Genomic DNA, 13,050 nt, shown 5'->3' with positions numbered 1-13,050 from the left:
TTTGTGAGGAGTTGATGATATGAGTTCTTTCAAACATCTAAAACTGTTGAAGAATATAAAGAATTTTGGAATCTGAGAGTGGTTCAATCTCAACTTTCTCTGGACTTTGGCACAATATATCATTGCTGTTTCTTGTATTAACAGGTCAGACCAATTATGCTCCATATTTCTTTGATAATGGGCCTGGCATCATGAACGGAAACATGGCACTCCTGAGCCTTCCTGAGGACACAGCCGTTGGTGAGTAAGCAAAACCTTTGAGTAATCCAAACCTTTGATCAAGTGTGGTCCATGTTTACATTATATGGAGTATTATACATTTTATGCAATATCAAAAGTTTTGGCTGTCTTACATAACAGAAGCAGCATCTATTCTGGGCATCTGGGAGCTGTATGCGCAAAACATTTAGTGTCATTGGAAATATTCTAGAGTTCAAAGTTTCATATTATGTTTTTCCTTAGGAGAATACTGCAAATTATGGGATCTAATCCCCAAAACATAGCTTTGAAACACACATCTTTTGGAAATATTTTAAACCATAGTTGCTCTACACTTAGGCATAATACATGACTTTAAATTCACTCATTCAAAAATACAAATGAACAGATATAATGAAATTCCAAATATTGGGTCATAACTTATGTTATTGTGGTCTTGCTCAATATCATTGTATACTCTCTAGATCGCATTTTTGTTCTCTCTCCTGGCTTGCCTGACTTGAAGTGGGACCATATTTGTCAAATGATTTCTTGGAATGCATTGAGGTTCTTCTGCCTTTCTTTGACAGAACTATGTGTCTTTACAATTCAACATGTTCTGAAATGATGGGGCCTCCACTCTCTCCCTAGGAAAGACCTGTGCCACACTCCAGGTGAAGAATATGTTGGGAGAGAAATACAAAATGCTTTCCTTCTGAAGTTGGTTACTGATGTCTTTCATTTCTCTCAGTTTGGCCATTTTTTATGCATCTATTTTATGGTAACAATAATATCTGAGAAGGTATAGGGTAATATGTATGAATAATAAATATATACTTTCATCTATATAGGTATTAAACTAAGGCGTAGTGTTAATAGGAGGCATAGAAAAAGTAAAGTTCCCACAAACTAAGATGAATTAATGTAATCATGAATGTTTTCCCTATAATATATTAACAATATCACTCTGAAAACAATATTTTAAAAACGGAAATGCTTTGACAGTGATTTGTTTGTAAAAGAATGAGTGCCTGTGCCCAAAACTGCTCACCAACCAACCTCTCTTGCTCTTTGGAAACTTCAGATTGGGATAAAATAGGTGCAGGTCCCCCAAAAAAAGTGCTGGTGCCCCCCACCAGCAACCATCAGCTCACATTAGGCACTGGGTTTTAAAGGGTAATATTTCATAGGCATAATACTTAATCCTCTATTCATTGGCAAGATTTCAGACGTAGTGGATCATCTTTAAAAGTATTTTCTTAAGGTTTTTCAGTGTTGAAGTATAGAAATGGCTGGTTACTTCCTACGTTGGAATTATGATTTTTTCCACTTTTATCTGGAGAGAATCCAGTTAAAAATCTGGCCCAGATGACAAATTGCCATCGACCAGGATTGGACCTAAATTGCTGGTTTTCCCAATAATTCCTCATTTCTTAGTGGCCCTTCTGTGTCCAGCTAATATGGACAGGATTTTCCCATCCCTCTGAGTTACTATCCCTTGGTCTTGGTAATTCAGACGATGGGGAAATTCTGGCCCCTTTCCTGGGCCCCTTGTAATGAGGGTCATGGTGTTTATGTGCAGAATTGGTAAAACCTATAAATTGTTTATGAGACATATCAAAGTGATTTCCCAAGCAAACTAAGCTTCTAGAATTACCATGCTCAGTGTATTTTCCTATTTTCCATTACAATCAACCCCATTGGATCATACATTTTACCAATACAGTACTTCTATACCACAGCTATTACCTGCTATTCTAAATCTAATTATGTGCCTTATATAATACATGAGAGCCTGCAATCTGTGTATAAATGCCCATCTCTAATTTCCTTATTGCAAGCGACTTGATACCTTCCTATTTATCTGTAATAAGGAAAAGATGTAGTCACTCAACTGTAATAACTTATTACAGTTGAGTTTTAGCATCACAATACCTGCTGCCAGAGTCAGCAGTTGTGGGGAAAGGTGGACGTGGAGAATACTTAAAGCTGCAGTTTCAAATTTCAAAATGAAAGTGGCTTTCCTTCTATTGCCTTTTTTCTAGATCAACAGTGATAAGCAGAAAGAAGCCATTTATGACAACATTTAATTTCTCCACACTTTAGGTAACCATAACAAAGATAGAATCTCTCTGTATGTTTCTACACATTCTGAGCTACAATAGCATTTTTTGATCTGACTTGTATTAAACTAATTTGAATGTGTCTTGCAAATTCCAATCTTTGTGGAGTGTTGAACTTTGCACTAGAGATTCTAAATGTATTCTTCATGTTTACAAACACTCTATATCTTTCATACCAAAAAGCACCACACCAAGGATTAAATTTGTTGTGGAAAGGATTATGGTGTGGCAATGTACTATAAAGAACAACCCAAAATGTTATTGTAAATCAAGGGGATGTTGAGCCATTTCCTGCAGTGTTTGCCATAGCCATTTATATAATGTTGGCACTTTCATGAAACCGTAAATACATTTTAATATAAGACATGTATTTTTTAAAAGACTCCCGGGATATTGAAGATAACTAAGATGTCTCAAAATATAGAAAAAATATAACAGAAGGCTGTTTTAACTATTAGTATGCAGGCGAATAGTCTAAGAAACAGAGGATCCAATTGTTGAAATAAAGAAAACATTTAAGAGATTAGAGGATTAAATGCACCAAAAGAATTTGTGATCTGAATCTACATGGATTTTAACCCCCAAATAATATGCCATAGTTTATAAATGCGGCAAGTGAAAAGATGATAGCGTATTGAGAAGATACAGAGAATGATGTTCCCAATCAACAATTACCTGAATTAACGGTTGTACCCTTAAAGTTGTATCTTACATTATTACAGGAATGTCATTTTCAATGACCATTAAAAGATGAACACAACCTAAACGAGGAAAAGGGTACATTATGGACGGATCTTAATTGCTAATTTTTATTTATCAAAGCACAGAGCAAAGAAAGTAACATATGAAAGGGGGGTCATCTTGAGACTTGAGCAAGGAGTATAAGAGCCCACTTAATGGATTATGTGGTCATAGGAGTAAAATAGGCAGTATTACTAGTCTTTGTGTAAATGCTAGGAAACTTCATCTTATGTGATTTGGCCTGTCTGTAGAATTATTTGCATCTACAAGGACAAGCCAGGACAAGCCATACAGGATAACTTTCAAAGTAGACTTTAGCCCTTATAACTCACTCTGGTACATTATGCTTGTATAAAAAAACCTGTGTTACTTTGGGGTGGGGCATCACATCAAACAAATTTATTTTTGGTTGATTGGTATGATTCATGGTGCAATACTTGCCATCCTCAGTTAGAGATAAAGAAGTAAGGGGAGCAAAGTATTTGACTTCTGTCCATTTTGTTGACATCATAAAGTGTGAATGATTCCTAGAGATGTCAGTTTGATTTTCATCTATAAAAATGTGCTTGCCTATTAGGAAAATATGTAACAAAATATTCTAAAATGGTTAATAAAATTAAACCATTTCTCCCTGCAGCCGTGTCTCATGTTTGAGTAAGTAGATTTTTTAGTTTGTTCGCGATAATGGTCTTTTGGCATAATTGTGGCTTGAAAATAGAGATTCTACGATCAAGAACTAATTTTAAAAATATTATCTCTTTTTAAGATTATATTATATTCTCAATACATAATTTCTCATAAAAGTTAACAAAAACAGCTTGTAAATAGTGTAAGTGGCCTCAACAACCATGCGTGCTTCACTGTGTTTTTTAGGAAAATTAGGTCTTGGCTTCAGGGCTAATTATAGTACGGAAACGGCTCTGTTGGCTTTTACCAAGCACATCAAGGAAAAGCTTGACCAAGGTGGCAGAGCTATCCATATGTTATTGGACCTGTCAGCGGCCTTTGATATGTTCCCTCATGACAGGCTGCTGGAGAGGTTAAGTGATCTTGGCATAGGCGGATCTGAGCTCGCGTGGCTAGCCTATTTACTTGAGGACAGAAGCCAGGAAATTTAGGCGCTCCTTTTGCTTCCCCCATGCCCAACATGAAAGTGGGGGTCCCACAGGGCTCTGTTCTAGGCCCTACTCTCTTCAACCTTTTTATGTTGCCCCTCGCATCTCTGACAGAAACTTGAGGTTCCAAAATAATCTCAGATGCCGATGAAATGCTGCTGATTTTCACCTGTGAGAAGGGAACCGATTTTGATGGTGAAAGGAACAGATCATGCCTCACTAAGGTGTTCACCTGGCTCAATAGGAACCTACTTAAATCTAATTATGAGAAATCGGAAATTGTCTTTTTTTGCTCTCCATCTGCCGTGGATTGGAGACAATGTTGGCCAGATGAGATGTCTCCTCCCCTCTCAGCCCAATCCATGGTAAAGAATCTCAGCATCTACATTGACAGAACTCTCTCTATGAGACCCCATGTCCAGTCTGTAGTGGGCATTTGCTTTGGCATGCTACGTATGTTGAGAAAGTTTCTTCCTCTTCTCTCACTCAACACCAGGAAAACCGTGGTCCTGGCTCTGGTTACTTCTAGACTGGACTATGCTAACATACTGTACCTGGGCCTTCCAGGATATCTCCTCCAGAATCTTCAAGTGGTTTAAAATGCCCCGGCCTGATTGGTCCTTAGGCTTAAGCCCATGACCCACAGGACCCCACATCTTAAGGCATTACATTGGCTTCCTTAGAGTAAAATGAAGCAAGATTAACGCCCTAGTAATGTTCCCCAAAGCCCTTCATGGTAAGGGCACTGGCTACCTCAGGGCAAGAGTCAGCCACTACTTGCCTGCCAGATCCCTGAGGTCATCCTCCATGGGCCTGGCCTGCATCCCCAGAATTTGCCTGGCCCGGGCTGGGGACACATCTTTCAGGCTTCTGGGAGCTCAAACGTGGACCCAACTCTCTGTTTCTCTCAGATCTACAGCTGACCTGATGGTTTTTAAGAAGATTCTCAAAACCTGTCTCTTTCAGTGCTAGGTGTGTGTTAGGTCTGTTAGTTTGAGACCATTAGCGCCGGGACACTCTTGCTGAGTAGCCGTGCGCTCTATAAATGTATTTCATTCATTCAATCATTCATTCTAGTAGCTTTCTTCGAAAAGTGTGACAGGCTGAATTGACTGCTTTAATACATTTTAGATTGTGATACCCTACAGCAGAGAATATGATACCCTACAACATTTCCTTGTCGACTCTTGAACTATGTTACTCTTTAAGGTCCAAATTGTATCAAAAGAATTCAAGACGATGCTGTACCTCAAAACCAAAACATATAGATATTGATGTTGATGCTGCTGAAGCTTATTATGTAGATCAATATGTTACTTTCAATGAATATCATAACCTGGGCAATTACCATTGGTGAATTACTTTAGTGAATATATAAAATTAAGTAAATATGCTCATTGCCCAGAGAATTTGCAATAAACCTAACAAACAGTTATGGCATATAGCATTTATGTATTTATTGTTCAATTATTCACTTTTTATTTTTATTGATCATATGTCTGACTTGAAAGAGAGTTGTTGTTGAACGTTTATTGAACTATTTACACTTTGTAATCTTAAAGCAATTTCAGTGGTGATAACGAAATGGGCTATATAATAATTGCCCTTGTGCTAACAGTTGCTAGAGTAATGAGCATATCTGAGTCCAAAATTAATGTAACATAGGGTAATATCTTCTGGTTTTACAGGTATGCTGTGTGCCAGTTTTGAAAACCTTTGATATGTAAATGTGACATCAGGTGTGAACAGTAGTTCTACAATACAGACAGTGGCGGGATTCTGTTTTATGAAGCCATGGGTACAGCAAGAACTTAAATCTTTAATAGTAATATGGTATGATATTTTGGTTTGTAGTCCATTGCAGGTTCAATGTATACCATTCTAGAGTCAATAATAAACATTTCATAATTCCTTAAGAACATCATTTTTATCACTTCTGACTCATGGGAGATTTTGATTTTGTTCTCTTTTTTTGGAACTGTTTTAAGTTTTGACTCTCTGATTCTTGTCAGCATCTTCTTTTGACCCCTCTGCCTGCCTTATGCCTACCCTGGTGCATTTGTTCTTGTTTTGGGCATTTGTGTGTTCCTTAATGTTGTTGCCTTTGAGATTTACATTTTGCCATTATGGGTCTGATTGGTTGTGCAATTCTCATCCAGACATTGACTTTGAAATGGGGAATTATGGAGATCATACAAAGTGTAAATTCTGGTCTATTCAGTTCTTGATTTTGTGAAAAAACGTCATACGTGCTTTGTTGACTGTGGTGGAGCAGTGGCAAGAGTATTCGATTCTCAGTTGTCGCAAACATTAGATTAAGATATGCTCCATCATGTCTTTTTTGCTCCTTGAAGGATTAATATGAGGAATCTGTGTGAGTAGTAGCAGTAGAAGCATTTGAAGGAGGGCTTATATAATGTACGAAAGCTCTAATAGTTCCTGAATTAGGTGCAGCGGTCTCTGCTATTAAATATTCATCTCAAATTGGCATTTGAATATTTAAATTCAGGAGCTTCTCATGCATTCAAAGGTGGCCAAAGCATTTCAAAATTCTTATCTCAACTAGGATTGCAAAATGGAATTGTATTCTCTTTCTGGGAGGGATTAAGCCCATCCCTCTCTGAGGAAACTTCAGCCTCAGTATTGAGATCTACAGTTAGCAGTTTTTCTATGAGATGAAAAACTGTGTTGTGAGGATCCCAGATACTGGTGCCTGTGAGAACGAAATCATACACAGAATACTAACCTTGGGTGGTGAATCTGTCCTACTAAATGATGAATATTTTATTGTCTACATGAGCCAATATTGTCTTAACTACATATTTGACGTTTACTGTATACAGCAATTTGGACTGCCTGCCATTGTATCTATGGTTTGAGAATACAGAACGCAATGTACAATACATTTGAAATAGCCATAAAGAAGTCAATGGCGATTAATTCCAACGATGAAACACATATTGCATAGAATATTGATGACGATGCTACATGAGAACAAGCTACAAGAAGAATATTTAAAGACTTTGACTACATTTTACTGTTATTGAGTGCTCGGAGACAATTTGATAGGTTTGCATTTGCCCCGGTTGAGGTCTGTCTGGTTGGCCACTATTCCCTCCTGGATCACCAGTTTTTTGATCCTTTATTGTTGACTAATATATCATGATTTGGTGTGAGTGAGATAGATGGAACCCTGCCACCTTTGTATCCTTTTCTTGTGTTGCAAGGTAGACTGTCCTCTTGAGAAATCCTCTTTCAAACTTTCTGATCTATCAATAGTGTTCAGAAATAACAAGTGTTCTACTGCATTCAGTCCCCATTTTCAAGGTATTACCTATTCTCACCAGGCCCAGAGCTTCAGATCCCGATGTATACCACAATTTAGATCGTTTTTGCCACCTGGTCTTCGGATCTGTGCCACAGAACACAATACCAATTGCATCCCCAATCTCCCATTCATGAAAACACCCAGATATGAGCCTATATACAGACCTGGAGGAGTGGAGATGGTAAGCCATTCTAGCCCTGCTGAATTCAGTATTCTTTTTCATGCTCAAGAGGTCTGTGTCAACAAATTCAGCTCTGCTGTCAAACCTGAAGGATTGTCTTGTGTAGCACATAGCTCCTTACATATGTAGTACAAGGGTTTGAGTTTGTTAAAGCTTACATGCTAGATTACATTTGTGTTTCTATGGTCGTGGGAAATTTAAGACAGTTGCCAGGAAACTGAGTAGGTGTGCTATCAAAAGACATCTTTATCATCCACTCTCTCTTTTAGCATTTGATTAAATGATAATGTTCAGTTTAGTATGAATGTCCTATGTTCAAAATTCCAAGAAGGCCACTCCAAACACAACTGATGGTTTGGCTTAACCTCTAGAGTTCTCATGTGTTAAACATTAAATAAGCAAGAATGCAGCCTCTAAAATTAATTAGCATTCCATTGACAAAGCAGACAGTGGACATGGATCTCTGTTCTACAATGCCCATATTGAGTTCTGTGGGGACTTTCAGAGACCTTACATCCAACCCTAGGCTGGCATTCCTTTGGTGGTAACTCTACAATAGTAAAAAATGTGATCGTTTTCACTGTCCACCACAAAAAAAAGCTTATGATTGACAGAACCATTGGCATTGAATGTAATGTATAACTACAATGTTAGCAAGTTTAATAACAGCAATTTAAGTTGAACACAAACTGACTAATCAATTAAACATTTGTCTGTATAGAGTCTGGAGTCACAGTTCAGACTTAAATTGACATATTGGCATGTCTGTAATATATTTTGCTACAGCTACAATCACTAGCAGTTTCTCCATTTTAGAAGCTAGTTTTTTGGGGTATTAGCATCAATGAACCTATTATATCTGTAATAGAGTTGTGTGGTATTATATATTAAAAGGTTCCTAGCTTTGATGCAGCAGGTGTAATGATTGACTTGAAAAGGCATGAATGTTCAATTTAGTTTAGGTTTCAACAACATATGCTGAAATCACTAATTTTGTTGGTCCACTGTGGTGCAAAGGGTCCTCAAAGGGGCTCACTAAAGGCACATTTGTCATTATGCTCTCTATGCCATTTTTGTTCAGGCCAATTGATGTCCCATCTCAACATACATTCATGGTGAAATTCCAACTTTGACCATTAATTTAACCGGTGTACGGGACTACTTAGTGTCTTTTCATCTTTGACTTAGTTTGTAAAGTAGGTGCCTAGTCAATGTTTACGTAAGTCGCTAATGTGCACATAGGTAAGAAGAGCTATTTAACATCAGTTCTATATTGTGAACTTACAAAAGAAGATGCTGTTCATATTTTTAAGTTCACAATGTGTGTGACTGCAAAGAGTAGTAATCCAGCCCCATCTTGGCAAGGTGGCATTATCCACACCTGGGCAGTATTACCTGAGCAAAAAAGTAGCATTATCCCCTGAGCAGAGTATGCCCAAATCTAGGACCAGCCAGAAGGTTTGAACTGTGTGTGCCCTAACATGCAGTCGTTGCTGTGCTGGGGACTATGTCTCCAAGTCTTGCTCCTCCATGGAGGGTCTACAGGAGGTCTGCAACACATCATAACCCTTATGGAATGTGCAAAAGTGTGGTCTAATTTTTAACATTCCTCCTCCTGATGGTTAAATACAGGTGCACATGAGGCAAGAGGTAGAGCTAATTTGTAATGGACCCAACTAATAATAGGGTCATAAGAAGTGCTGCAGTGGAGTCTTTCATCTGCACTTTACAGAAACATGTTCTGTACTGAAGTTCATAAACCCCAGTAATTTTTTTTTTCTTGCAGCATTGCGATGCTGCTGGGCATTGCTTTCCACATATCCCCTGCACCCCATAGTTTTTACAGAGTTATAAAGGGAAATATTGACGTTAGATCCCATTACATAGAAGTGTGTTTTTATTAGGCAATTCTTGTGTAAATGTTTTGGCCTCTAAGAAAAAGTGTATTCAGAGAGATCTGTGCATTGCTAAGCCCTGACCAGTCCAAGATGGATAGTTATTTTCTTGTATCGCTCTCTCACTCTCTTGTTCATTCCTTCCAGGTCAGAACTAACACTATTAAGGCTTCATTCCTAGATTCCAGAGCGTTATAAGTCTTTGTGAAGTCACATATATTTGTTGTTCAATCTGAATCCTTAATTATCTTTCAGAACAATGTGATAACGTCGCCATTCCAAAGAATAGCTCAGTTTCTCTACCCAATTATCAAACTAAATGCAGCCTACATGCTGGTGTTGGCACCTAAAGTGAAAATAAATATTTACATCAAGGACCGTTCACAGACAGGTATTACCTAAAAGTCACGGGGATCATTTTCTATCCAGCTCTGAGCCAATATTGAAGGTTCCTTTTGAATTAACAACATTTAGCTCTTTCAATAACAGTGGAGAGAAGCGGTGACATGTATGATGCCATATGGGTTTCTTGCTAAACACTGCTGCTCCAAATAATGTATCATAGTTAAAACATGGGTAAAGCCTATAGGTAATTATAATCTAATAATTTCATTAACTTTTTTTATACAGATTCACATTGGCACTACAAATTTGCTAAACATTAGAGAAATCGGATTTTATTTCAAGTTTGTCAATACAAACATTCTATGCAGCAGTGCTCAACATGCATCACTAAACATATTAAATCTGATACCTTATATCTGCATCTACAGTTTATTTACAAGATGGCTGGTAAATAGGCTATCATTTTAAGAACAGTACGATTAACTGAGGCCAGGTCAGCAGGCATCAGATACCACAGAGCTCAGCAGTACCAGATGTCCTTTGCAAATTCTTTTTGAAAATGATGGATTTCGTTCATATATAATCTGCGTTTGTGTTGTGGGTAACATAGTCCATGACCTCCCTCCTCTCTAGTATCATACACCTGTATTACAATCTTTACTCTGTTTGATGTATTGTGAAGGATACACACTAGGGAATGTCATTGTTTGAGAATTTCTCCAAACAAAATAGTTAGTAGTGGTAAACCAAAAGCACATTAAGTGGCACTTAGAAAACTTATTGTTTACTAAAAAGAACTGGCACCTATTAACATACTTACCACTGTCATCATCGAGTATAATGATGACACATGCGCAATTGTTTAACCTATACATAAACATGCAAATCAGAGCAATTAAGAAACAATTACAGCATATCTGTCAGAAGGGAAGTGGAAAACATTATCATGAAGAATACATTTGAAAAAAAATATTTACTTTCAGATTTGTCTAGGTAAGAGACTAGAGTACAGCTAAAACAACTACCCTAAGCACTAAAACTGAGGCTAACTAACTCCTGTAACCTCTAATGAAACTGTGTACCCTATGGGATTCTCATTATGTGGTATTCTGAAATAATGAAGCTCAAGAACTTTAAGAGCTTCCAGTTTGTGCCATATCTGAGTAGAGAGAATGTGTTTCATTCATGGATTTCAACCAACAAAAGGTGATAGGTGGATTCTCAGCCACTGCTGGTCATTCACAGGCGTATTCTAGCCCATCATTTTTTTTATCACTGCTGCTCTCCAGATAGGGAGAAGCAATGTGCAAATCAATTGCCAATTTTGGGGATCACTGAGTATTCCACCCACAAGACCAGTTTCTCCTTTGGCCTGATAAATGAATAGCACAATTATGAAGGTGTGGGAAATACAGTTCTGTTGCTCTTTTGTGCTTTGGAAATTTAGAAACCAGGGATGATTATTCTTGGAAGACTTGGCCTACCTATAATTCTGACTGTGGTAAATAATTTAATTACCGGGACTTAATTTGATACAGAACATAATAAAAATAGCTCAATAAATAAGAGGCAGAATCCGTGGTATTAGAGGTTAAGAACGGGCTTTATTCCAATAAACGATTTCGAAATCGTGGACTCCAGGTTCCATCACCACGGAGGCTCAGGAAGTGAAGTACATACATTATTGATAATTAATTACTTTTATACAATAGGCATTACAGTGGAGCAAATGCGAGAGGCGTAACAATTGATAGCAAAGATAACATTTCACATGCGTAGCTGAAGGAGGCGTAATTGAGAGTAACAAGGAAACGTCATTGGTTGTGATGTTACATATGGGTGGACCTATGAAATAATTTCGCAATGTCAGCAGAAATACTTTGCAGAGATGCGCGCGCAGCAGCATGACGTGTGATTGACGTGCAGCTAGGGGGTGAAGGGGACTTGACATTTAGCTCTACATGTGGCGACAAATGTCTGGAGGGTCAAGTCAACCTAATCCCAAATCATATCTAACATCCTATGTTTAAGGAACTATGTTATCCAAAAGAGAGGCCTTCTTGGAGTAGAATCTTATTCTATACTGACTATGCTGACTGTTAGTGCGTGTACAAGCGTCTAAGTGTCTACACTAGATGCGAGGGCAGGAATCTTCCATAGTAACAGGGCTATGAATTACTTGCATAAAGACAGAGAAGCCGGGCCTTTGCTCGGTAGCTGGCAGAATGTTTACTTAAGCTACTAGACAGGAATGCATTGGGCAGGGAGCGGAGCAGATAATTTCCGAAGGTGAAATACAGTTCTTGGCAGGCAGCAAGCTGATGTCAGGCATCGTGAGCCGCGCAGGGGATGAGACAAAGTTCATGGTCACAGATGCAGGCTCGGACTGGAGCTTCAGAGGTAGAGAGCAGGAAAAGCTTGATGACAGAATCAGGGCCTACTTGCCTGGACTGTAAAATGGCATAAGTGAACCATATAAAGGCGGTGGCCTTTCGTACTTAGGAATGGAATATCCGGCCCATTCATGGCGGATCTGAAAGAGGACATGTTAACGGTGGACGCACATGTATTTGCGTCTTCATAACTGGAACTGGAGGGAACATACATGTACTTGTAACATGCACATAGAACCGTTGGGGTCCAAGATAGGGGACATAACTGACCAGAAAAATCCATATTTCCACATTCCCTCCTTGTCCCCTACTTGCCCGTCAAGAGATATCAATCTTCATTAATCCATTGATCTGTTCATATAGCATCATTTGTTCTTCTTTCTTCTTCCGGGATCTCGAACGAAAATCTTGATGTGGAATACACGATGTGGCACACAGACCACAAATCGCTGGTCCACATTGCAGGCATAGACAGCAACTGAATAGTATGAGAAGGCCAATACCTAGGAAGGATAGAACTCTCCATCCCCAGGCTGATAACACGCTCCAAAACCAACCGGACCAAGTCCAGGTGCCTGGATTCTGGTGTATCTGGCTTACAATCTTATGAAGGCGCGTTATAGCTTTATATACAGATAGCGAATTTTCTGGTATGAAAATGCAACAGCTTGATCCGATGACCCTACAAGCTCCGCCCCTATCGGCCAGGATGACGTCAAGGACAAGACGAT

The 13,050-nt window shown here is 38.5% G+C and overlaps 1 protein-coding gene across 2 annotated transcripts in view; it reads left to right on the top strand.

Annotated features, from left to right (window-relative positions):
* Positions 1 to 13,050, top strand: part of CDHR1 (cadherin related family member 1) — a 428,602-nt gene that overhangs the window by 17,883 nt on the left and 397,669 nt on the right. For both annotated transcript variants that reach the window (XM_085608499.1, XM_085608507.1), the window contains exon 2: positions 145 to 240. In XM_085608499.1, the coding sequence (XP_085464625.1) occupies positions 145 to 240 (96 nt within the window). The remainder of the gene's footprint in view (positions 1 to 144; positions 241 to 13,050) is intronic.

This window comes from Triturus cristatus, chromosome 1_2, assembly GCF_964204655.1.
Source record: "Triturus cristatus chromosome 1_2, aTriCri1.1, whole genome shotgun sequence".
In the NCBI taxonomy this organism is placed as follows: Eukaryota; Metazoa; Chordata; class Amphibia; order Caudata; family Salamandridae; genus Triturus; species Triturus cristatus.
The sequence above is the reverse complement of the archived record's forward strand: the minus strand, read 5'-3'. Positions and strand labels throughout refer to the sequence as shown.